Here is a 23,564-nt window from a genome sequence, read left to right on the forward strand (position 1 = left end):
TAAAAAACAACAAAAACATACCACACTTTCTTTACCACTCCATCTTTATTGCTTGTTCATCTTTACACTAATTGCCTGGTACAATTTAGATCGGGAACCAAAAAAATCCATAGCGTGTGGATGAAGTTCATTCAAATCTGGATTACACTTGCTGTTACAGAAGAAACCAGTTGCAGGCTTTTTATGACGATTGGTGAAACTGACAAATGGTTTGAGAGTCCCAAGTGATTTTTTCTACTTTCAATACAAATATGTGAACAGGAAAGACGGCGTCTCAACAGTAGCAACAGCGCCGTGACACATTTTCAACTCCTATTAAAGCTTAGGAAAACTGAGCAATCGTGATCCTCATCGCTGAAAACTCCACCCTAATGAACATATTTGTCAATGGTGATGAATCCTACACACAGAAATATAAAATTGAAGTCATGAAGTGCATTTATTTCTCAGATCACTGCCGACTAGAGATTTGAGACTGCCTTGAGTCACCGCAAAAATAAAAACTGTACACGAGAAGAGTAGTTAGTAAAGCCAGCGTGGATCCTTGACTGATATGACATGGCTTTCAGAACTCATGAATATAAATGGTTCTAGAGGAAGAGAACTCAGTGATGCACTGTGAGCTTAGTTAATACTGGGAACCAGTTCCCGCTACCCACACCAGGATGCATTTTCATTCGATCATCGGATAAGTCAGCTGCCAGTGGCTATGATGTGAATGTTGATTGATTGATTGCTGTGGAAGTGGACTTTGAAGCGAGAATTGTTTGATTGCTGCACATAAATAGTAAACCCCACTATTTCCTGCCGGTGAGCAGCACGCATACATTTAAGCAACTTTGATCATTAGTCGATACACTCTAAAGAATGCAACTTGTATTTTTTTTAAGGCTACAACTTTAAAATATAAATTATTGACAGTCATGGGAACAAAGGGGGGGGGGGCAATTGAAAAGGCAATTAGTTCTGTCAACTCGTGATTCTTTGTTGAAAATGCGGGAAGGCCAATTTTCACATTGACAAAACTTAAAATATTTTTTTGAATTGCCAAATTTAAAATTTGTTGCCTTCAAATTTTGAGTTCACACTTTTTTTTAAACAGTGTAATCATGCGTCTTTCTTTTCCATCTGCATGTAGAAGGGCACGACCATTTCAGGTTGTGCTCTGCCTCGCGGCCCGAGTCCAACGGGTTAAACTCCAGCTCACTTGTAGCCCTGATGACCTTAAGCGCTACAGAAAACCGATTGATGTATTTGAAAGAGATGTATTTGAAAGACTTTGAAAATTCCATCAACAAAACATTCCATCGTGCGGGTCGGAAATCTTATCTTTTCAGTAACTTACAACTCCCCCCCCCCCCCCCAAAAAAAACCAACTAACATAGAAATAAATTACAATTCAGGGATTATGTTCACTTTGGCTCCTCACCAACACCAAAATGACAAACAGAATTGAATGGCGTAATTGCAAAGCTTTGTAATCTGAACCTCGACAACGGGTGCTATTATTTTCACAGCAACATTTGTAATCCTTGTGTGACAACTTGACCACTTGTGCTCTTCAGGGTCACGGGTGAGCTAAAGCCTAACCTGGTTTACCACGCCCTCGACCGGTCGCCAGATAACCACCCACTCTCACACTTGAGCGGGAAGTGAATGCAACACAGAAGTCAGGTATGTGGACTCCTGCACCCACAAGTGAGAGCAACACATGTCAACTACTTGCAAGATAACCTTCATTTGACACCTTCACATTCTAAACAATAAAATTATTGGGGGGAAAGCTTGCTCCAAAAAATGTGTTCATTCAAAATGATTTTCTACGTTTTTTATGAAAATGAAGCAATAGTGCGGCAATCTGATTTACCAGTAGAAGTGTGAATCATCATTTCCTTAAACGTGCCACCCGTCCGACATAATTGTCATCGGTTGTGATTTGTGAACGCAGACATAAAAGGCAACAAATGTGTAATGTAAATATGAAGGTAATCAATCCAATTGCACCGACGGCAAGCAAGGACAGCATTCCATTTTTAAATGCCGCAACTAAATCCAAACGATCCTTTAGCGACCAGGGATCGTTAAACCGTAGTTTGAGTGATTGAGTATGCACAGAAGCATTTGCCGGCCCTCTAAATAATTTTAAATAGAGGGTACAGTCGTGGTTGTTTACAATTATATTATAAAACAAACACACGGTAAAAGGAAGGGACAAACAATATTTACATATATAACAAAAAGTCTATCTGCAGAGTCTTCCCTCAAGCCAACCTCAGCCTACGTGCGTCTTGGCTCAGCTTCATGTGACCGCAGCTCAGCGAGCTAACTGGGAGAGGGTGGCCACCTTATGCGGGTGTCGCATGACACCACGTGACCTTTAGCCTCCGCCGTGGTCAATGCTACCTGGTTATTGTTGTGTGCTGCGGAGCATGTCTGTTTCCTTCCGCCGAGAATCAAGCATCAATCCAGCTGCTATGTTCTATCAAGAAATATTTCACAAAACACACATTGGGCGATAACAATCGCCATCCACACGACCCCCCCTACCCCCACCCCCATCCCATCAGATGAGAGGCTTGTGAGCAGCAAAGGTAAAAACACCATGCACCGTGCCTTAACCCCTAGACGTCATATATGTGAAGCTGGTGCCCAAACTGTTGTGAAAAGGGTCAGAGAGACAGTTCTGCCAACAAAATGAAAACTAATCACAATAAGAAAATGCACACATTGACCCTTGTGGTAATGACGAGGAGCTTTCGGTTGTTCTGCTCGATGTTTGCCGGATACCGAGGCTCAGCGGTGTCAACCTCTTTGTCCGTAGTTTACCTCCTGGGCATGATTTGTTTCCATGGGGTCTTCCTTAAAGCTCTCGCACTGCTCCATTACTTTCCTGAAAGAAAAGTCAAGAGATTTACTTGGCCGCAGAGATCTGTGGGATGATGCAATCCTCCATAAAGGAATTACTTGGCTCTATTTTGTGTTTTAAACGACAAACGAAGCAGTTAAACATAAACATTATGATGTCCAAATATGGCCAATTTCTTATTTATTTAGAAATGGAGATAATTGCTCCCTCCTCACATCTGGGATGGAAGCGCGTTAAAAGGACAGGGACGAAGGATGATTATTATATGAATAAGGACGAAGGGATGATGACAGAAGGGGACCCAGGTTGCGGCCGGATGATGGGGGACGGACCGGCAAAAGAGGGTAAAGTCCCCATTTCCGGTACTGTCCCTCTCGTTCAATCAGCTATTGAGTCAGAGTCAGCTATTGAGCCCCCCCCCCCCCCCCCCCCCCGCATATCAACCACAGTCGGTTGGAAAATGTTGTTGGGTTGAGTCATTTGTTCACGTGTTTTGGGGATTTGCTGTTGCCGGGAGCTTTTTGTTGTTTTGTTTAATCCAATCTTTTTGGGGTGCTTTTTTTCCCCCCATTTGCTGTTGTGTTTAGTTTGAAGTTGTTTTGTTGAGCTATTTATCTTTTGTGTTTGACTTTATGATGTGATGACATGTAAATTGCATGGGTGTGTGAAAAAGATTGTCTTACTGGGCCATATCCTTCGTCTCAGGCTGCGAACTTTCCAACTCCAAAACTCTCTCCAAAAGGCCGATTCCTCCTTCTTTTATGAGCAGGGGACAGTACTTGCTCGCTGCACACGGAACAGGAGCAAAGGTTGGACCAACGCGAACATTATTCCTGATATCGCAAAATGTATTTAGATCGGCAGGCCACTGACTATGTGTGTCAATGTGTGTAAGTGAGGAAAAAAACAGTACAGTAAAGTGAAATGTTATGTTTTGACATGTAGGCTGAATCTTAAGATACTCACGGTAAACTGACACTAGGTTGTACAGAGCCCACGTGGCCCAGTGTTGACTAACTGGAGCAATGCTTTGAGGCAGAAGTCGCAGAATGGGCTCGAATGACCTGAGAGAATAGAACATTTTAAACGGAGGAAACCCCATGACAGCTGCATGCCCCCTTGATCAATTAAAAAACATTTTATTTTGCTGAACTGCGATGCGAGTAGGCAGGTGTTGACTGTAATTTTCTATGAGCTTTACATTACACATTTGTTGCCTTTTATGTCTGCGTTCACAAATCACAACCAATGACAATTATTTCGGACGGGTGGCACGTTTAAGGAAATGATGATTCACACTTCTACTGGTAAATCAGATTGCCGCACGATTGCTTCATTTTGAATGAACACATTTTTTGGAGCAAGCTTTCCCCCCCAATCATTTTATTGTATGAAAATCAAAACTAAGTAAACTGGCCACGTTATTTCCTTGGTGAGGAAGATATTGTCACCTGTAGTTGATGTTGCGACGTGAGCTGACATCCCAGCTCTGAATCGCATCCCACATTTTGTCCATCACCGTGTCTCTTAGCGGCTCTTCCATCGACCAAAGTTCTGGTCCATCGAACATGATGTGGGAAAGCACGCCGCATGCATTGTATGACACCTCGATCCCATCGGCCTTACTGTCTAGTAGATTGCTGCCATGTGAGTGACGGGAAAAACAGAAAAGACTATTATGACAAATGTTTTAGAAGGAAGTACGGCATTGTATACCATTTGGAAAAATTGAAGTGCATGCAAGTTTTGCTTTCCAATTGTCAAACTTCTTGAGAGGTAACAAAACAAATATTTTCATGAGGGCACTTTGGTCAAGAGTACCTGTTCCGGTACGTCGCTTCAACAGAGAATTTGTACTTTTATGTGCAAAAATAGGAATTGACTTCACGCCTCGCTGGCCTCAGTAATGCGTTACCTGAAAACAGAGATGAACTGCGGTGTCACCAGCTTTGGTCGGAGCGCTTTGACCTCGGCTACGTTACCCAGAAGCCCCAGCATGTTGCGATGCAGCTCCTGCTTATCTGGAAACCCCTTTGATTAAATTTCAAAAAGACAGAAGAAGCTTGATTCACAATAAAAGAAAACTAAGAGCGCAACAGATATATCATAGAGGTCCTTATGAGTCTTTGGAACTTGTGGGACCACACTCACTTTCAGACAGTCCAGAAAGAGACTCATCCCATGACAATTGAGGAACATCTGACAATTGTCTGGTGTCTCATCGGTAATATTCCACAGAGCACTCCAAGAAAACTCCATCACCTGGTCACACTGAATGCAAACAAAACGCACAATGTGATTTCTTGAGCCTGTAGCTCTAGCATATCTACTTTCCATTAAATCAATGACCATAGAATTCAAAAACCTCTGAATCATACTGAGGTCTTCAAAGAAAACTTTGAGATCTCAGGATCTGCACTCCGTGACATTGTAACTCACCAATCGATCCTGCAACTTCTTCTGTATCAAGTTCAACATTGTCTGGGAACAAAGGACTTCTTGTGAAACCTCACAAGAAGAAATATTAAGAGGGATGGGGGGGGTGGAAAACTGAATTTTGATGTTACCTTAACAAATCCCATTTTTCCCACAGCTTCCTTATGGTGGTTGTCGACCTGGCAGACTAAAGCATTGCAGAGGTGCACAGCGATTCTCTGGATGGATTCGTCCTGCCTTGCCGGCTCCAAGATTTTGAGCAGCAGCTGGTTGACCCGACTATACTGAAACTCCAGCTCCTCAGGTATGCTGAAGTTGCACAGAGTCAAGCAGCAGTTCCTTTGAACCTTTTGTTGAGTTGGTGGTGGAGGGGGGGCAAGATTATTCCATTTATAATCATATCAAACAAACAAATGACACAGCACACATCCTCACTATGGGGAAGAATCAATTTTATGTCAATACTTTTCCGATTTTGTGAAGATACTTTGAACAGCAAGGTACATTTCAGATTTTAGAGAATTGTTTGAAGGATGACCCTTGTGTCGGAAAAAACGGAAGAAGAGCACACTTACGGTGACCTCCTGGTATTGTTCCATTCCATTTAAAACCACTCGAATGACCTCTTGGCGAAGACGGACACTTTGGTCGCTGCGGTATTCGGTGTTTGTCAGGTAAAAGAGTGCAGCGCTACCTGTCACCTGAATACTCTTGTCGTATTTATGGCACTTCAGTGCTGCTATAACGAGCTAAAACGAGACATTTTTAGCAGTCATGTAAACAGACACTTTTTTTTTTTTGGGGGGGTGGGGGCATAAAGAATTTTGTCGATTAGTCAATGTCCTTCTCATACCCGCAGCGCTCGGAGTAGCTGGATGCAATGTTGTATCCTGGCGATGTCAAACAGTTGATTGATGGCTCTGTGGGCCAATTCAGGGCGAAACTCGGTGTAAGCTTCAATAGCATTCAGGACCTGGTCTTCATTCTTTGATCCAGTCACCTGCCAATGCGCCACAACACCAACAAGCACAAAATAAAAGCTGTTAATAAGCATTATGAATACACGCAACCTTTTGTCTTATTTTGTCAGGTCGTTTGTTTCCGTGTTAGGGTCCCCTCAGAAACAGCTTTGCCTGAATGGCAGCCGTTTCCCCCCAAGAGATTTTCTTTCAGCTTCAGTCTGCACACCACATTCCAAATGATTCTGTAAATGCTGTTACTCTAAGATGTTTATAAATAGTCAATGCAAATGTGTGGCCTCCATCCTCCCCTGAAGATCAACCCTATTGAGAACCTTTTTAAGTATCCTTTAGCAAACTTTCGATGAGAGTAGGCGGCAGTAGCAAAAACATTTTCAATTGTTTTGGGAAATTGAGGACGTCGTGTTCTCCGGGCCAAAGAGGAAAAGAACCATCCGGACCGTTTTGGATCCATCTGTGATGCTATGGGGCTGTGTAAGTGCTGATGGCATGGGTAACATGGGTTTAAAAAAAAAAAAAAAGGCACACTCTTGTGTTTTTGTCCATAAACAGCAGTGACCAATGCCAAGGATTGCAATTGCTTTCGAGCCTCTTCTCTGTCACTGAATTCAATCGAGAGGATCATGCATTCGAGACAGCTTACTTTCAGAAGATTTAATGCATTTCTGTCAGTTGTACCTTATAAGCAGGAATATGCGTCACATTACAAAGGGTGGTGTCGTATAAACCCAAAAACTGCAGAGGCCTCTTCAGCTCTTGGAAAGGGTAGATGCTGCTCTTGCAAGGCTCGTTACTGGAGAAGAGAAAATGATCTCAAAAAATCACGGAAGAGGTTCTGATATCTGCTTCGTTTTGTGTTATTTACCCACCTCGGCCGACCCATAGCTTCTTCTAAGTGTGGAACTGTGCAGTTGTCAAGCATGATGTGACCCGAGATGTCCAGTGAGACCAGATTGACCAGTCGCTGAACGATAGCGGTCAAGATTTTCCTGGTCATCTTAAACTTGGAGGTCCTCCGACACTCACGTGAGATGTCAAGATGCCTGAGGAATGCAGGTTCATGAGTTCTTGGTGGACTTGGACAGTGAATAACACAATTATTTGGTTATCAACTAAGCTAAGCTTGCGTTTGATCGGGTATTAAAATGAGAGTTAAAAACAAACTGAGTATGGTGCAAAAACCCATGAATTTATTTTCGTATCCACACTATGTTGACCAAGTTTTCGGCAACTGACATAGACATGGAAAAAAATGCAAGCAGACCTTGGTACTGACCTGAGATTGACAAGTTCCACCACTGTATTGACCAACTCTTCTGAAAGGTCCACATTGTAGAGAACAAGAGATGCCAGTCTGTCTTTCCACTGAGTGAGAAAAGCTGTTCCTAATAACTGTACGTTAGACAGATCTAGTGAGGTGAGCGACTTCAAGGGTTTGAGCAGCGTCTCGGCATGCATCTCATCTGGTAAGCCACCCAGGTTGAGCAACCGCAGGCGGTTGAAACCCTGAAAGTTAAAGTCCGTCTTTAACGCCTGCCTCGACACGGGGCTTTCTTCCTCGTCATCCTCTGTGTCTTCATTGCAGGCGAGTGGGGCGCCGCCCTTCCTATAGAAGATGTTGCTGCAGCCAAAGAGACAAAGAGAGACCAGCGTCTCGCGGAAGCAGGTCAGTGTTTTCAAGCTTCGGGATGACAGACTGTTGCAGTACATGAGGTGAAGCTCAATCAGGTCCTGAAAGAAAACATTAAACATATTTTAAGGACTTTTAATGGAGGACAAATTTATTTATTTTTCAAGAACTTATCATTCCTCCTGAGTGTTGGGGTCAACCCCCCAAAAGTGTTTTCTAATCGCATATTTCTTTCAACACGAGCCCAACTGACACGACATCACACACGGCCAAACAAATTTGGATGCGCACTTTACGCAAACAGCATTAAGTCAATAATAAATCCCCACAGATGGTCCGTTCTATTACAACCTAACAATCATTATGAAAAGTGATCTTCATTGAATAATACAGTCCAGCCTTTTACCTGTTTCTTTATAGCCTCCAAGTCTCTGTCACGGACAAAGTCTTCTTTCAGCTGCACCCTGGTGAGTCTGGTGCTCCGAGGTTCTGAGAATAGTTGGAAAAAGTTCTCTTCTGGTTCAAAGTTACTCTCTGTATGCACCAACTCCGTGTACCTATTTAAACAAACAAAAACGTAGGATGCATGAGCTCTGCAATACATTCAGGGCACACGCAACTGACTAACTCAGTGAAATGAGCAACGTGTCATCGTGGGAAGGCCATATACATACACGTTGACCAATTTGTCACAGATTTCACTGGGAAGAAAGATGTCTGAGCGCAAGCAGAGCTTGTCCCTCGAACCCTGATAGCACATCGTCTTTCTCAGGTTCCTCAGGCAGAATACCGTTGCCAGAGTCATGAGGCTGTCGGGGTTGTCTCCTGCTTTGGCTGCCATATTAGCCTCTTTTTGTCTGGCTCAGATCCAAGACTTGGCAGTGCAGGGGACCTGATGAGACAAGTAGCGACGAATTAAATGAATGGTGAGGATGAGGACTTGAGTGAGGGTGGGCAGTACCACAATTTTGATAAACCTTTGCTCATTTGTTTTTCCTCCAGAGCTTAAGAAACACATTACAGTCACATAGAGGAGAGATTAACTTCACAATGGAAAATAATGGGGTAAATATTTTAGGAAAAAAGTTTTAACACCGCTGAATATAAGTGTCAATATAATCAGTACTTCTCTATATGTTTAAACACAAGGCTGCTGCAAGTGGGACACTTGTCACTGAAAGAAAAAAACATTGTTTCATTAAATTCTATCTATAGGACTAATGTTAAAATTATTCATAAAAAAGGAATGTGTGAAGGGGAAATAATGTCACGCGGTGAAGGACACAAGCCACTCCACGGAATCTGTACTTCCAATTTACATGCCAAGCAAAAACACAACATTGGCCATCTTGGTGCTTGTTAACGACTGAAGTTGGCTACTTTGCAACTTGTTCAAACATTTACAACAATATGACCTATTGACGTATGATTAAGCGAAGGGACTCTTGCAGGTTCACCTCAGTTAAATGTGTACTTTCTTCGTCTTCTCTGGGCTATTACGAGGTTGTTAGCACTAAATCAATGAATCCAAAGCCACTAAGTTAGCAAACAAGCTAGTTAGCGATGAAGTGGAACAATTTACTTAACTAACACCAACGCGACAGAGTCAGATATGATCGGGTAGCGAAAGGTTATTTGCGCGTCCGTAATGACTCACACGACTTACAGGTAGTTGTTATTCTGAATTGGGCTTCCAGTAGCCGGTAGTGTACATCACTTGTGTATTTCGGGTTACGTTAGCTTTGGGCTAACGATGACTTTCCTTGCAGTGTTAGCGAACGTAGCAGTGCGGCTAGCGCTAGCCCAAAACATATGTGGAAATACAGAAAATAGTCAGTGGTCAGCGGTGTCTCAGTGGACAAGTCGTCATCTGATGGTCTACCTTAGCTTTCGCCAAGGCTTTCCGTCTGGCTAAAGGCGAGAAACGGAGTTATTATCACCAGTCTTCGCTCATCTGATTTTCGTTTTCTTCTGATGTCAACAAACAGACTCCTCCTACTTCTACTACAAGTCCTCCCTTCCTCCTGTTCCTCTTCCTCGTTTCCTCGCGTTGCTATGCACGGGGTGGAAAAACAAACATGATTGACAATGCAATGAGATTTAGTACCCAAAAAGTCAGATCACATCTAGGCTATATACGCAGTATCAGTTTGTGGTACTGCAGCTTTGTTGTGTACAGTGGTGCAGTTATGCCTGTTTTATAGAAATGAACAAAAATGTGAGTTGATGTGCCAAATTTAAAAATGCATCGTCTGCTACAGTATTATGTTGATTGTGCACTGCAGGATGCAGCGCGGCGGCCCGGTAGTCCAGTGGTTAGCACGTCGACTTCACAGTGCAGAGGTACCGGGTTCGATTCCAGCTCCGGCCTCCCTGTGTGGAGTTTGCATGTTCTCCCCGGGCCTGCGTGGGTTTTCTCCGGGTACTCCGGTTTCCTCCCACGTTCCAAAAACATGCATGGCAGGCTGATTGGACGCTCTAAATTGTCCCTAGGTGTGAGTGTGGGCGTGCGTGGTTGTTTGTCTCTGTGTGCCCTGCGATTGGCTGGCAACCAATTCAGGGTGTCTCCCGCCTACTGCCCGAAGTCAGCTGGGATAGGCTCCAGCACCCCCCGCGACCCTAGTGAGGATAAAGCGGTTCGGAAGATGAATGAATGAAAAAAAGGATGCAGCGCTCTTACAGGGGCGTAGCCAGAAATGGTTCCGTGGGGTGGCCAGAGTGACACAACACCCCAGTGAGGGGTGGCCAGGGTTGACTGTAAATCTGTGCGTCATTATCAGACCGTCCACAGTCAGAGAGATAAAATAAAACACATACATAGTTGTGCCTGACACTTCTTTGTAAATGTTATTTTAACATAAATCAGTCTACGTTCCACACAGTGACTGTACACCTGTGTCAGCAACTACCTGTGTCAGCAACTATCCGCTTGTTCCTTTGGTTCCGCTGCCACACTTAATGAGTTTTGAATTGTACTATATTAATTCATTTCAGTTAATCGCACTTGCACCTGTTCCTTTCCATTAGTGCAGAAAAATACAAGATAAAAACAACCCTGCCAACATACAGAAGAAGGTAAAAGCTCTCCCATCTATAGTATGCATCAGATGTGCAAAATCACACGTAGAGATGCAGCACTAGATCACGAGCATTCTTATTTTAGCACCAAGCTAACTAACAGGGATTTCAATGTTTTTTCAAATCAGTCACAGTCACGGTTTTCATGTTAACAATGTGCAACCTAAAAGTGGTTAAGGTGGCAGTTAATTAAGACACCCATTCAGCGAACTAGGGGTAAGAAAACCACACTTTCACAGAGGAATGGAAGAACAATCCAAAATAGAATATTGGAAGGGGGTCGTTTTTATATTTTCAGAGACAGAAGTGGGCATAAGTACAGATGTCCACATAATTCCGGTTCCACTTGATTGCAGTCTTGCGGCACTTGGAGAAGGGCATTTCAATGGGGAAAATCATCTGTTATACAAGTAAAATTGAGTTCGAAACTTGGTCACGGAATGACTTAAACGCGAAAGTCAGTGTACCGTACTTACTTATGTCCCTCCCCTCCTCTGTACAGTCACGTGCAAGCAAGAACACCGGGCTGCGTAGATTGTAGTGTGGTGCCTTCTTACTGTGTTGTGAAGACGGAAGTGACAGGACGACTTCTCTCAGGCACCTTTTTGGAAATAGTTGCATGAAAATATCGCCGCTTGTCCAGATATGTCCGTTGCATACAAAAACAGGTACGTATAGCGTGCAATACACGATCGGTATTTACTACAGTGACAAAAGCATCCTGACCACAATTCGGGCTAGCAGAACCGTAAACTTGCATTCAAGAGCTATTGCGGACCGCACCGCTTACATTTCACTTTTGTGTTGTGTTGAAATGTAACGTATGTCGTCAGTACATCGTGGTATTGTCCCAAAAACTAATATTTAGGTGTTCGCTTGACAAGCTAGCGATGCTAGCTTCCCGTTAGCATGTCAGCTGATAACATCCAACTAACACGAGCCTCTAACGTCAAACGTTTTGCTCTCTTGTTATCTGTGAAAACGTGTTCCAAGCTAAATTCAAAAAGTCAGGCTCGGTTTAATTGAATCGACCGACTGTGCTCATTTGGCATTCAAACCCGTTTTCCGTCAGACCTACCCTCATTTTCTGCAATGATTTCATGGTATTTTGCCTTCAAATAACTATTTGTGTTCTGTGCTTATTTATTTTTACAGGTCTTGCTTTAATTAATAACGGGACATAAGCACGTGATAAATTCAGAAACGGATCCAAATCACGTTTGACATTTTAATTTCTCTAACCATTAGCAAATATCAAATTGGAGGTGTGCTTCGTGTCAACATGGGTGACATCGTAGTAAAAAATTATAGCATTCAACAATCTCCAGGGCTGAGTGAACGTGAACTATCTTTACTTATTCGTATTGCACTGGAGGAAGGTTTGATTTAAAGCATATATATCTTTAACTAGTTTGCACAAGCTTACTCTTGGGTTCAAATGTCACACACCTGGACCAAGTTCTCTGAGAACAATCCATATGTATAAGTGTACAGGGTTTACACTGCATATGCATGTGTGCATATATGTGCTTAAGTTCTGTGAAGTATAGTCTATCCTGTAGATATTCTCAAATTGAAAATATTTGGGTATGCAGAATGTACAACATGTTTCCAATTCCATTAGGAAGGTTCAGATAAAAACATTCTCCATTGTTTTTCCGTAGAATACAGGACTTCAAAGTAGCTTTGACAGAAGAAAACATAAACTTGCAAACACTGAGGGAGCTGTGCTTCAATGGTAAGTTTCTGTCTTGGGTCCTATTGCTTTGGTAAGTCATTGCCGAACAGCCCTTGAGCGTCCGTTTCTTTATTCATCGCAGGAATTCCATTTGAAGGAGGCATACGGGCACTTAGCTGGAAGGTAAGCATCATCTATGACCCACAGGTCAATTATTCAGCGTGCTCTATACTGCAGCCCAACATCGAGTTGTGGATGACCCTTTTGATGAACTTTTCAAGTTGCTCACAAACGTTTGTCGAAAATCTGCTTTCTACTCTACTCTTTTCAGATCCTTCTCAATTACCTTCCTCTTGATCAGACACGATGGGACTCGTTCCTCAAAAAGGAGAGGTAGGCTAAACATTGTACGTGTTCAATGCAACACTGCTAATGATTGGATGGAAAATGCAGTGAAAAATAAGAGAAATGGCAGTGGTGTTGGATATGACATACAAACCCCAGCTGGTTACATTTGTCTTCTCCTATTTAGTTAAAAAAATAAAATAAAATCCTCATTCCAATTAATATGAATGCCCGGCTTGAATCCTCATGTCTGTTACTATTAATGATCAGTGATTCCAGAGCTCATTATATGTTGGTCATGAAGAAGAAAATAGTGTAAGATCATATTCCAAAGCTGGTCATTCATTTTGTGATTCTAAACATTTTTTTTAAGAAAACGATTCATCCAGACTCTAGTTTATCTCTTGATATTAATAATACCACACCTCTTCGAAAAGGTCAAATTGTCCTAAACATTTCATTGACTACATACAGGGAGGTGTATTCACAGTTTCTGAAAGAAATGATCATCCAACCTGGCATTGCCAAGGCCAACCTGGGCCTATCCAGAGAAGACGTTACAATGGAAGACCATGTGAGTCTAAATCGCCAAATAGATTGCAATGGGGCACTCATGTCACAGTTTGTGCTCAAATGCCTGTCATGACAGATGTCTGAGCCACAGATATCTATCACACACAAGGTTTCAAATCAAGCAAATGTTTTTGTTTATTCTTGCTTTGTTTTCAGCCTCTAAATCCGAATCCAGAGAGCAGGTGGAATACATATTTCAAAGATAATGAAATTCTACTTCAAATTGATAAGGATGTAAGGTACGAACCTAAATTAATACTGTAATATTTGTTTCTTCTTCCAAAATCTTCTTTGTCCTCTTACATCAGAAGTACACTTGAGTTCCTGAATGTGGGGTTTCTTGCACCTGCAGTAAAATACAAATGCTTTTATTTAACAGGAGGCTGTATCCAGACATGGCCTTTTTTCAGCGTCCGACAGACTACCCTTGCCAACTCATCTTAGACCCTCAGAACGATTATGAGACATTGCGTCGACGAGTGGAACAAACCACCCTGAAAGCACAAACGGTCAATCGCAACCGCAGCGGAGTAACCAATGTAAGTGTCAAGTTCTTCTTTCATACACTCTATTTGGGGAAACACGTTTGATCAGTTATGCGCGATGAGATTATCTCTCCACATTTACCATTGGAGCTTGAAGGTGATGATTTGCTAAGCACGTCTTAGCATTGTGAACACTGACTCCTTGCTGAAATTAGCAGGTGATGGGTCACAAAACCACCACCATGCTTCAATGTTGGCATCGTGTTCTTTTTAATCAAATGTGTGACGTGTGTAAACAAGTTAGCAGTTGCTAATTTGACGTTGCAAACTGCGATGCGAAACCACTTGTTTGAGCTTTGATGCAGTCATTGCCCACGATAAAGCCACTTGAGTGAATCGCATCTGTCCTCCAAGGTCAGCTCCCCTGGAAAGTCTTTGAACCTGTACCCATCTAATGAATACGAGGTGTTGCCCAATGGGAGTGAAGCGCATTGGGAAGTGGTGGAACGTATCCTCTTCATCTATGCCAAACTCAATCCTGGGATTGCTTACGTCCAGGGCATGAATGAAATTGTTGGTCCAATCTACTACACCTTTGCCACAGACCCCAACAGCCAATGGAAAGGTTGGTGGTTAACATTTCGTTCAAGTGAAACAATTTGTTGAACCGTAGACACATCTAGTTGAGGCACAGTTATTTGACAATACAGGTAATTCATATTATTTGAAAATGTTGACTGAAGCAACCGGAAGGTCAAAGTCAACACTTGTACTGACTTTTTATTGCATTTGTAATCTTGAAATTGTGTTCTTTTTTTTCCCCCCGTTGCAGAGCATGCAGAAGCAGACACATTCTTCTGTTTTACCAACCTCATGTCAGAAAACAGAGATAATTTCATCAAGAGCCTGGATGATTCCCAGTGTGGCATAACATACAAGATGGAGAGTGTGTACTCAATGCTCAAAGAAAAAGACCAGGAGCTCTATTTCAAGCTTGTAAGGATACAAGAAAATGTTCTCAGTTCAGTTTGTCTTCCCGCCTAAATCACGGGTGCCCGATATGTCCATCGCAATCGACCGGTACCCCGCAGACTGTCAATCGCGAGGCGTGAAGGAGGAAACGGGGGGAGATTCTTTTTGTCATTAATGGTGTGTTTCTCCTTTTCCTTGCACATAGCTAGAACAGAATATCAAGCCTCAGTACTTCACCTTCCGCTGGCTGACCCTGTTGTTATCACAGGAGTTCCTCTTACCAGATGTCATCCGCATTTGGGATACTCTGTTTTCTGACCAGGATCGCTTCCACTTCCTCATCCTGGTCTGCTGTGCAATGCTCATGTGAGAGACTATAGCCCACATTGATGAAATGAGTACTCGTGCTGCGTCACGTTCACGGTTTCTCTTTCACATCACACATTGACAGACTGATCCGGGTGAACCTTCTGGCAGGAGACTTCACAGTGAATATGAGATTACTACAGGTGGGTGTCTTTTGGAAAATGCAACAAACGTTCACTATGTTGATTTGAAAACTCTCCGCTGGTGTTCTTTTATTCCCGGTCCTCAAAAATCCAAGCAGACTCAGATGTATCACAACAAACCAAACGAGAAGACTCTTATTGGCTGTCAGAATGTAAACGGGAAGAAGATTTCCGGTCTAAACCGATCTTGAAGCAAAATTGCAATTTGCCGACGGGCTTTTAAACCAGTGTTAATTTTGTGGACTAAAAAATTTAATTATTCACTTCCTCACAAATGTATATTTTTTCCAGACAAAAATGAAACAAAAGCTAAAATAGATACGATAACGATGGTAGGAAGCGGCGAGAGGATTCGTGGTTCGTTTTACGTTGGGCGACAAAGAAAAAAAATGACCAAGTGTCAAGACTGGAACGGTCATGGGTGGGAAGAACGCGACAAAATTTTAGGGACAGCTACGGAATGTAAACCCCGAGATGTTCTCCAAGGTAAAGGATGCTGCCCTTGCTAACGCTTTCATTTTGTCCCCAGGATTACCCCATCTCAGATGTCCATACCATCCTGACCAAGGCCAAAGAGCTGCAGGACAACTCATAAGCCTCTTCATAACGCTTCCAATCCGCTGCTTCCTGTCAGATGTCGAGCGGAGGCCCGAACGACGACAAAGCATTAGCAATTATGTTTAAAACCCTTCACGCATGTGTTGCGGAGGACAAAAAACACACGGAAAAAAAAGAAAAAAAACTTGCCTTTTAACAGGATGACTGATATGATGGTCCGAGGGGACCGCGAAGAGAATGATGGAGCGGTGAGGAGGAAAACGCGTCTCGGTGCATTGTGGGGGAGCGGGTCCCGCGAGGTCATCCTCCCTGTCCTCAGCCATCTCTCCCGCGGAGACTTGTCCTGACCACGTTTGCTTCGGGGACACCAGGAGGCATTGTTACATCGCTCCAACCAATCGGTATGAAAACATTCCAGAGATGTGCAACAACGGAGTCGACATTTGAACACCGCATTCGTATTTTGAAGCATATTCGGTTGGTTTGAGCAGGAGCGCATGTTTTTTTTTCCCCCTTTCCTACGTTTTTGATTGTTGCGTGTTTTTGATATGTGATGAATCCTGTCTATAGTTTTCTGATCACTGACGGTACTTGAAAGGTAATTAAGTGATCAGACAAGGTGATTTGGAAAATAAGGACGACGATACTTCAGCATTGTGCCTTTAGCCCTGTGATGAATTTCAAAATGTTTTCCTCTTGATCGCCCTTGACCGCATGAAATATTGAAAGGATTGAAAAAGACATCCCAAAATAATTCACACTACCGAAGATGTTATGCTGCCAGTGCGGTAAATTTATTTTTACATGTCAAACGTTTTACAACTACTTGACGGAGCCAGGTTTACGTCACACGTGAAAACTCTAGCGAAAGCTTTGACGGGACACGTCTTCCGCTTTGCACATTTGACGCGACATCCTGGATGTGGCAGAATGTGACTACGGGCTTGTACGTTTCGGTTTGTCTCGATGAGGAGAGAGCACCTGGGGGGGGTTGTTGTGATCCATCTTAATTTTCGTTTGCGGCTCCTGTGCCTTTCGTGCAATCGTTCAAAACTCACTTTTGGGGGACGTTCAACGTTTTCCTACTGTGGCGATAACCGTGAAGGATATTACACTTGTTAATTTGTGAATGCTTCCTCGCGGGTTCCTGACTGATTAAATCACAGCAAGGCAACCTTGGTCTACCGCGGGGGTGTCGGAACTACAGCCTGAGGGGGGCATTTTTCTGTGGCTGATTTATGAAGACATCATGTGAATGATCCTCAAGAAATTCTTTGGGGAAACAATGGTCACTTTCCTACAGTTTTATTCTTTTTTTGGGGTCTCAGAGCTGGATCTACCTGTGAGATGGACGCCTGTTATCCACTCCAAAAAATCCTCAACTATTTGCCTTTAACAGAAAGAGGATGAAATTAGCTAGACAATATAAAACAATCTAGAATTGCTTTCTTGACTGACGTTAGCACATTTCAAAAAGTTGAAGAATTTTAAAGTCCTTTCATCCTTCCATTTTTCGTTGCGCGGCCCTCAAACTAAAAAGTTTGGACACCCCTGCTGTACTTGATGTAAAATCTGTCGAGTTGCATGTTTCAAACTTTATAATCATGATTTTGTAATGGCTCCAGTGTTAATACTTGTATATATGTTTTTACTCGTTTTCAGGTGTGCATTAAAATGAATGATGGTGTAACCTAGTTTACAGGCAGTTGATTTGTATCACCGGAATGATGCCGCTGACCATGTCAGGTTAAGCTGAGCATACAGTTGAAACCAGAAGTGTAGATACACTGAATAAAATGGCAGAGAGAGTATATCTTTTTTTAGAATTTAAAAAAACGTAATGTCCAAGGACTTACTGAACGGATGGATGGTTGGATGACGCGGTTAATGTTGGTGTTTCTGAATTCCGTGGGTGCCTGAAGGCACAGTAGGCGCGACTCAGCGCGAGAGCGAGGTGAGATTGGCCTTTGACCTTAAGTTGCCATTAACGGCAGGGATCACTCATGTACATACTGTAAAAAAAATGACGAAGACGAAGGTTTAAAGGTCGCTTGGCGTGTCTTTTCGTCATTGTGTGAGCGTGCGGACGAACCGACAAGTTTGAAAAGTATCTGACTGGTATGTAATCGTCGCGGTGCAGAAGAGAATCCATTCGACTAAAGTTTAAACCCTAGCCGCTATCCTTGCTTGTTTGTTGCGTATACATACAGTAATAGAGGTAAATACCCACTAGAGGGAGCTCTGGCTGTTTAGGGACGTGCAGACTTAGCCGCCATCTTCAACCGGGGTTCCCTGCATAGCTTGTACAGTACAGAGGTAATTGTGTTTGTCAACCCTTAATCGGCCAGAAACTTTTAGAAGTATGTATATAGTTAGTAATTTACTTACACACAGGTCTTTGTGAACAGGCAGCTTCTTAGGATGGCTATGAATGAGAATGTAAGCAAGAAAAAAAAGTACTGATGTCACAGATATTTGTGGCCTTTTAAATTGTATTCCTATGATGAAACCAACTATTACATGCGTTATCACACTCCAGTTAATACATAACCTGCTTTTGTTTATTTAGGTTTGTTTAATGAAGTATTGCAGTACACGTGGAGTCCACGGATGGGACTTCCGGGATGTACTCTTCTCAGGTTATGCTCCTGACGGTGGGATGTTCATGCCCGAGAGTATTCCCACGCTGACTCCAGAAACTCTGAGATGCTGGAGTGGACTGTCTTATCCCAAACTGGTGGTAGAAGTAGCCTCGATCTTCATTCCCTCTCAGCTAATTCCCAGAGAGGACCTGAATGGTGAGCTCACTGTCAGAGGGGAAAGAGGACTACAGGATTTGAAATGCTTTTGGGGGGAAATCTATAACTTACAATTAATTGCATTTCTTTCCCTGTCACAGTTCTCGTGCACTCTGCTTTGTCTGGATTTTCTGTGCCTGATGTGATTAGAATTGTCCAGCTGAATGATGGCCTGTCAATCCTGGAGCTCTTCCATGGAGATACGCTCGCCTTTAAGGACCTGGCTATGACCTGCACAGTGCGCTTTCTGAACTACTTCCTGCAGAAGGAGAAACGCAGAGCTACTGTTCTTGTTGGTATGAAAGTCGCAGCTGTAATGAATAATATTGAATGTTGTAATGTGGGCTGTTTTTTTTTTTTATGTATTTATTTTGGGGTGGGCTACAGTAGTCACGGTAACTTGCGGATACTGCAACAGAATTTAAATATTTCTTCTGTGACTTCTCTCCACTTGCATTCCAATGTAGGTACGTCAGGTGATACAGGTGGCTCGGCCATCCAGAGTGCAAAAGGGCTCTGCGGCGTGGATGTGGTGGTGGTTTACCCTCGGGGACGCATTACCCCTGTCCAGGAGAAACAAATGATCACTTGCCTGGAGGATAATATCCATGTCTTTGCAGGTGAACATGCTGCAAACTGTCAGCATTTGGTCTGGAGTCTAGACCGTTCCTTCTCAACTAATGGGGCGGGACCACATGGGAGCGTGCAGTGTAATGCCGGGGGTTGGCGCATGTGACGCCCAGGGAACATGTTTTTTTTCTTTTTCCCGTCGTAGTGTAATTGTACATCCACTGCAGTAGATGTCAGTGCTGTGCTCATTGCCAGCATGTTCTCAGGGAGTATAAACAATGTTCATGTAGTTGATTTAGATTTTTTCTTTTTTCAAACTGGTTACCCTTTCCTTAAAACAGGACCGACGAAGTAGCGCTCCATGTCAAAAAGGTCTGTGACCCGTGTAGTAGACGATAACCTTTTTCATCTACGCAAAAGTCCTGACATGTGTGACAGGTGTGTTTTCTTACCCTGTGTTCGGATTACATTGATCATTCAAACAAGAAATAGTGCAGCATATCTACCATCAGTTTTAGATTTGTGTTTGCTTACATTTAAATCTTACATTTATCCTTGTCAAAAGTGTAACTAATTTGAAAACCAGAGAACTGGCTATGTTGAACGCCCCCCCAAAAAAAGGATTTGTATCACCGGTGCAATACTCTTGGAGCTGAATCGATAGTGCACATTTTGATTGAACCGGATGCCTTTTGTGTTTTCAAAGCGGACGGCTCATCAGATGACATCGACCAGCCTCTGCGTCATTTATTTGCTGATCAGGAACTGGTGAAATCTTATGGCCTCATGAGCCTAAACTCTGTGAACTGGTCTCGTATCCTGATCCAGCTTGCGCATTTCATCTATGCGTACTTGCAGCTAAGTGGAATGGCGCAGGATGAGGTTCACCAACCGCTTCCTGAACTGGAGGTGGTGGTGCCCACCGGGGGAGCTGGTAACATTGCAGGTAGGCTGATGACCCACAGTACAAATGCAAAATAAAAGATGTCACAATGCTCACGTACCATTGGTTTGAGATCACTCGTCACCTCTGAAAGAATCCCATTTTCAATTGGCCCTTGCTGAGTGTAAAACGTAAGGCAGGAGGTTTCATGATGACATTAAAAACTTGGAACAGGATCACTTAAAAGGGCGTTTAAACAGGACAGGTGTGGATATTCCAGGCAAGTGACAGATTTTTCTTTCGTTAATCTCTTATTTTTGCCCATCTTTGTCTCAGCTGGCTTCATCGTGAAGAAGATGGGGTTGCCCCTGAAGCTGGTGGCCATGGTGAATGCCAATGACATTGTTCACAGGACAGTAACTTCCGGTGACTTCACCATGGCACGTAATGTCACACGGACACTGGCTCCTGCCATTGACATCCAGGTATTGCTATTGCACCTGTCAGTAGCTGACATTGTCGCATATTGTTACCCGGTCGCACATAAAACAGTGGAAATGCCTTTTGATCATGATGATTTGTGATTTAGGACCCTTATAACATGGAGCGAGTCTTTTGGCTGCTTCTGGAAAGAGACTCTGCTGCGGTGAAGAATATCATGGAGGAGTTTCAACAGTTACATCATTACACTCTGCTTGAAAAGCACCACAAACTGGTACAGACTATGTCGACTTCTTGCTCCCACTATGCTCAACAATGCACAAAGTAACATTCCAATACTTTGACCGAGCATTGCATTTTCTTCACACTTTTGTACTTGTAGTTGTCTCGTACGCTGTCAAGTGGAACAGTGACTGATGAAGGCATCTTAGCGACAACGAGGCGATGTTGGGAGGAAAACCAATATGTGCTGTGCCCTCACACTGCGGTGGCCGTATGGCATCACTACCACTGTCCCCATGATCCTGCTGTGAAAAGGTGATGTCATTCTAGTATACAGTGAAGCCTTGCATATCGTGGGGGTTACGTTCCAAAAAGAACTCGCGAGAGGGAAAATCTGTGCATCTGTAACTGCTCCCAAAGGTTTTCCCCCTAGTTTAGAAAGACTTGACGAGTCGACCAATGTTCAAGCTCAATTCCTTGTGTTTATTACATACTTGGCCAATATATTTGATTCCGATTGTGATCTTTTCCAGGTGTTACCTTGCCACAGCATCCCCAGCCAAGTTTCAAGCAACATTAAGGAGGGCCGGCTTGAACTTCGACCTACCCGATGCAATCAAGGTTTTGGACAAATTACCCTCGCGTTTCCAGAACCTGGAACGCACCTCTGACTGGGAGCAGAGACTGAGAATGACAATCCAGTCTGTGAGCTCAGCCAGGAAAAACAGAGTGGCTTTTTACAGATGATTGTAGGAGTTACTCCGAGATTTTATTTGCTTGATTGCTATAATTTATATCTTTTGACATTTTTTACATCATTTGCACAAGTAATTCATAATCAAACGGAGATGAAAACATTTTTTAAGTTCAAATGATGTGAGCCAGAAAGATTCCCTTTAATTTAATGAAGGCAGAGCCAAACGTGCTTCCATGTTGAAGGTGTTGTATTTTCCGAGGATTTGTGAACGCAACGCTCCATTTGACAGCGTGCTAGCAAAAATGGCGCCTGTTAGAGAGTGCCGTCAACACCTCTTGACTGTCTCTCTCTGTCAGCTGTCAGGGAGGAAGCTGGATGGGTGAGGATTAGTAGGAAGTGACTGTGATCAGCTGTTGGCATTTTTCCACCTTCCGTATTAATTTTTTTTAATCGACTTGCTTTTGAAGATGAGGAGGCGGCCTGTGAGATAGGGAATCGACCGCCACAACATCTTTGGACGGGGCATAAACAGTTTCGACTTGGTTTCCTCACTTCAGGCGTTATGTTAAACAGGTCAGACATGATTTGACTCTACCTGCTTATTTGGGGCTTTGCTGGAAAAAAATGTCGCGTGTGACTTGATGACTCGTTTTGGTCAGCGGAAATGTACAACCAAGAGCAGTCGTTTCGGACAAAGGGAAGAATATAAACGACTAAAGTGTCCTTTCGAAAACGATTGCTTACAAAGTGAATATACTGAAAATGAATTGCATACGTTCAATTGGGCGTCTGCAAAGTAATTGCCTCAACGACACAGTAGTTTCTCCTTTCAAAGTGAAATTTTGAAAATTGAGTGAAGGATACACAAACAGTGTAGTGGTCCAATGCCTTTATTAATGGTGACGTCACTACCGTGGCGTCATTGCTGACCTCACCTGGATTGACCGCTTAAATCGTTACATAAGTCTGGTAAAAAACAAGAACCTAGTAAAGGAGTAGGCCTACTATTAAAATATGAATGTAAAAGATCACAGATGAAACTAACTCGCTGGCATTTGATCAGATTAAACAATGGCCAACCATCAGTCGTCAACATTTTAATCTCGATTTTTTAAATTAAATTAAAATCTCGAGCAATTTTGTCAGGATGCAAACAAAGGAACATATTTACATAGGTTCTTGAAAGCTCGAAATCATCCTCAGCCTTACTAAAAAGTAGTTGTATGATATGAATTGCTATGTCTGTATTTCATTGTAAACCCGCTTCAAGTACATTTTGAGATCAGTAAACACAACAGATCAGCACCAGTGCAGTAATTCTGTATGACACAAATGGTTTAAAGTGGTCTACAGTGATTGAGCTGCAAATCTTTTGACATCCCGATGTTACTTCCAATCATAAATTAGTAGATCGTCATTAGACTGGTTGTGTTGTGTTTCAGCAGTCACCTGATTAAATGAATCAATCTGTGAATGAAGATGATTTGAAGCCTTGTCTGTTTACAATCCACAGGATAGCAGGAATATTTTTTTTACAACAATAATAATTTTTAGACTAAAAACCCGAAACTTGGGTTTGGAAATAAACCCCATTTCACGAAACGAGAGTACAAAGCAATTGGCCCTGGTGTTCATTGTAAACATTCTTGACGGTGTCTCATCTTTGCTTGAACTTTGTCCATTTCCCCACATTTTAGTACTGAAATGCACATTTGAGTTGCATTCCTGACTCTCTCGCAATCTCCGCGCTTCTTCTCTCCTGCCCCTCCTTCTCCCCGACTCTTTGCCTCTATCACACTGTTTGTGTGCAAATGACAACTAAAGAGCATTTTGCATTGTGTGA

At 42.9% G+C, this 23,564-nt stretch overlaps 3 protein-coding genes across 6 annotated transcripts; 2 read left to right on the forward strand and 1 right to left on the reverse strand.

Moving 5' to 3' along the window:
- Positions 1-26: 26 nt before the first annotated feature.
- zer1 (zyg-11 related, cell cycle regulator) lies at positions 27-9,902 on the reverse strand. 2 transcript variants are annotated; one of them, XM_086134399.1, is made up of 17 exons: positions 9,795-9,901; positions 9,579-9,710; positions 8,587-8,804; positions 8,319-8,469; positions 7,559-8,013; positions 7,152-7,325; positions 6,961-7,075; positions 6,156-6,302; positions 5,878-6,051; positions 5,434-5,649; positions 5,306-5,347; positions 5,018-5,137; positions 4,782-4,897; positions 4,318-4,506; positions 3,833-3,930; positions 3,550-3,652; positions 27-2,890 (listed from the first exon to the last, which is right to left on the reverse strand). In XM_086134399.1, the coding sequence occupies exons 3-17, from the start codon at positions 8,751-8,753 to the stop codon at positions 2,803-2,805; spliced, it is 2,355 nt and encodes a 784-aa protein (XP_085990525.1). In that variant the 5' UTR covers positions 8,754-8,804; positions 9,579-9,710; positions 9,795-9,901; the 3' UTR covers positions 27-2,802. The 2 variants fall into 2 exon arrangements, with proteins under 2 accessions (XP_085990525.1, XP_085990526.1); XM_086134400.1 differs by lacking the exon at positions 9,579-9,710 and having other exon boundaries at positions 9,795-9,902.
- On the forward strand, positions 5,467-17,800 carry tbc1d13 (TBC1 domain family, member 13). The gene is made up of 15 exons (XM_086134410.1): positions 5,467-5,606; positions 7,868-7,948; positions 8,333-8,379; positions 11,493-11,658; positions 12,655-12,728; positions 12,811-12,851; positions 13,000-13,061; positions 13,488-13,587; positions 13,743-13,825; positions 13,966-14,125; positions 14,486-14,696; positions 14,904-15,067; positions 15,249-15,409; positions 15,495-15,552; positions 16,082-17,800. The coding sequence occupies exons 4-15, from the start codon at positions 11,636-11,638 to the stop codon at positions 16,145-16,147; spliced, it is 1,203 nt and encodes a 400-aa protein (XP_085990536.1). The 5' UTR covers positions 5,467-5,606; positions 7,868-7,948; positions 8,333-8,379; positions 11,493-11,635; the 3' UTR covers positions 16,148-17,800.
- On the forward strand, positions 16,372-23,199 carry thnsl2 (threonine synthase-like 2). 3 transcript variants are annotated; one of them, XM_086134404.1, is made up of 10 exons: positions 18,090-18,228; positions 18,680-18,908; positions 19,010-19,204; positions 19,376-19,528; positions 20,185-20,424; positions 20,698-20,846; positions 20,951-21,076; positions 21,185-21,339; positions 21,558-21,645; positions 22,189-23,199. In XM_086134404.1, the coding sequence occupies exons 2-10, from the start codon at positions 18,689-18,691 to the stop codon at positions 22,210-22,212; spliced, it is 1,350 nt and encodes a 449-aa protein (XP_085990530.1). In that variant the 5' UTR covers positions 18,090-18,228; positions 18,680-18,688; the 3' UTR covers positions 22,213-23,199. The 3 variants fall into 3 exon arrangements, with proteins under 3 accessions (XP_085990529.1, XP_085990530.1, XP_085990528.1); XM_086134403.1 differs by lacking the exons at positions 18,090-18,228; positions 22,189-23,199 and adding an exon at positions 16,372-16,511 and having other exon boundaries at positions 21,558-21,774; XM_086134402.1 differs by lacking the exon at positions 22,189-23,199 and having other exon boundaries at positions 21,558-21,774.
- The last annotated feature ends 365 nt before the right edge of the window (positions 23,200-23,564 follow it).

The sequence above is a fragment of the Hippocampus guttulatus genome, chromosome 17 (genome assembly GCF_054856545.1).
Source record: "Hippocampus guttulatus isolate MCC_2025c chromosome 17, RoL_Hgut_1.0, whole genome shotgun sequence".
Classification (NCBI taxonomy): domain Eukaryota; kingdom Metazoa; phylum Chordata; class Actinopteri; order Syngnathiformes; family Syngnathidae; genus Hippocampus; species Hippocampus guttulatus.

Excerpts from the sequence above, each read along its gene's own strand:
- zer1 (XM_086134400.1), bottom strand. The coding sequence starts at position 8,753 with ATGGCAGCCAAAGCAGGAGACAACCCCGACAGCCTCATGACTCTGGCA. Across the intron at positions 3,931-4,317 it reads CGTCGCAACATCAACTACAG|GTCATTCGAGCCCATTCTGC; the intron begins GTGACAATATCT and ends CTATTCTCTCAG. Across the intron at positions 2,891-3,549 it reads GAGACGAAGGATATGGCCCA|GAAAGTAATGGAGCAGTGCG; the intron begins GTAAGACAATCT and ends CTTTTCTTTCAG.
- tbc1d13 (XM_086134410.1), top strand. The coding sequence starts at position 11,636 with ATGTCCGTTGCATACAAAAACAG. Across the intron at positions 12,729-12,810 it reads GAGGGAGCTGTGCTTCAATG|GAATTCCATTTGAAGGAGGC; the intron begins GTAAGTTTCTGT and ends TATTCATCGCAG. Across the intron at positions 13,588-13,742 it reads ACGTTACAATGGAAGACCAT|CCTCTAAATCCGAATCCAGA; the intron begins GTGAGTCTAAAT and ends CTTTGTTTTCAG.
- thnsl2 (XM_086134403.1), top strand. The coding sequence starts at position 18,689 with ATGAAGTATTGCAGTACACGTGGAGTCCACGGATGGGACTTCCGGGAT. Across the intron at positions 20,425-20,697 it reads GGGAGCTGGTAACATTGCAG|CTGGCTTCATCGTGAAGAAG; the intron begins GTAGGCTGATGA and ends TCTTTGTCTCAG. Across the intron at positions 20,847-20,950 it reads CTCCTGCCATTGACATCCAG|GACCCTTATAACATGGAGCG; the intron begins GTATTGCTATTG and ends TTTGTGATTTAG.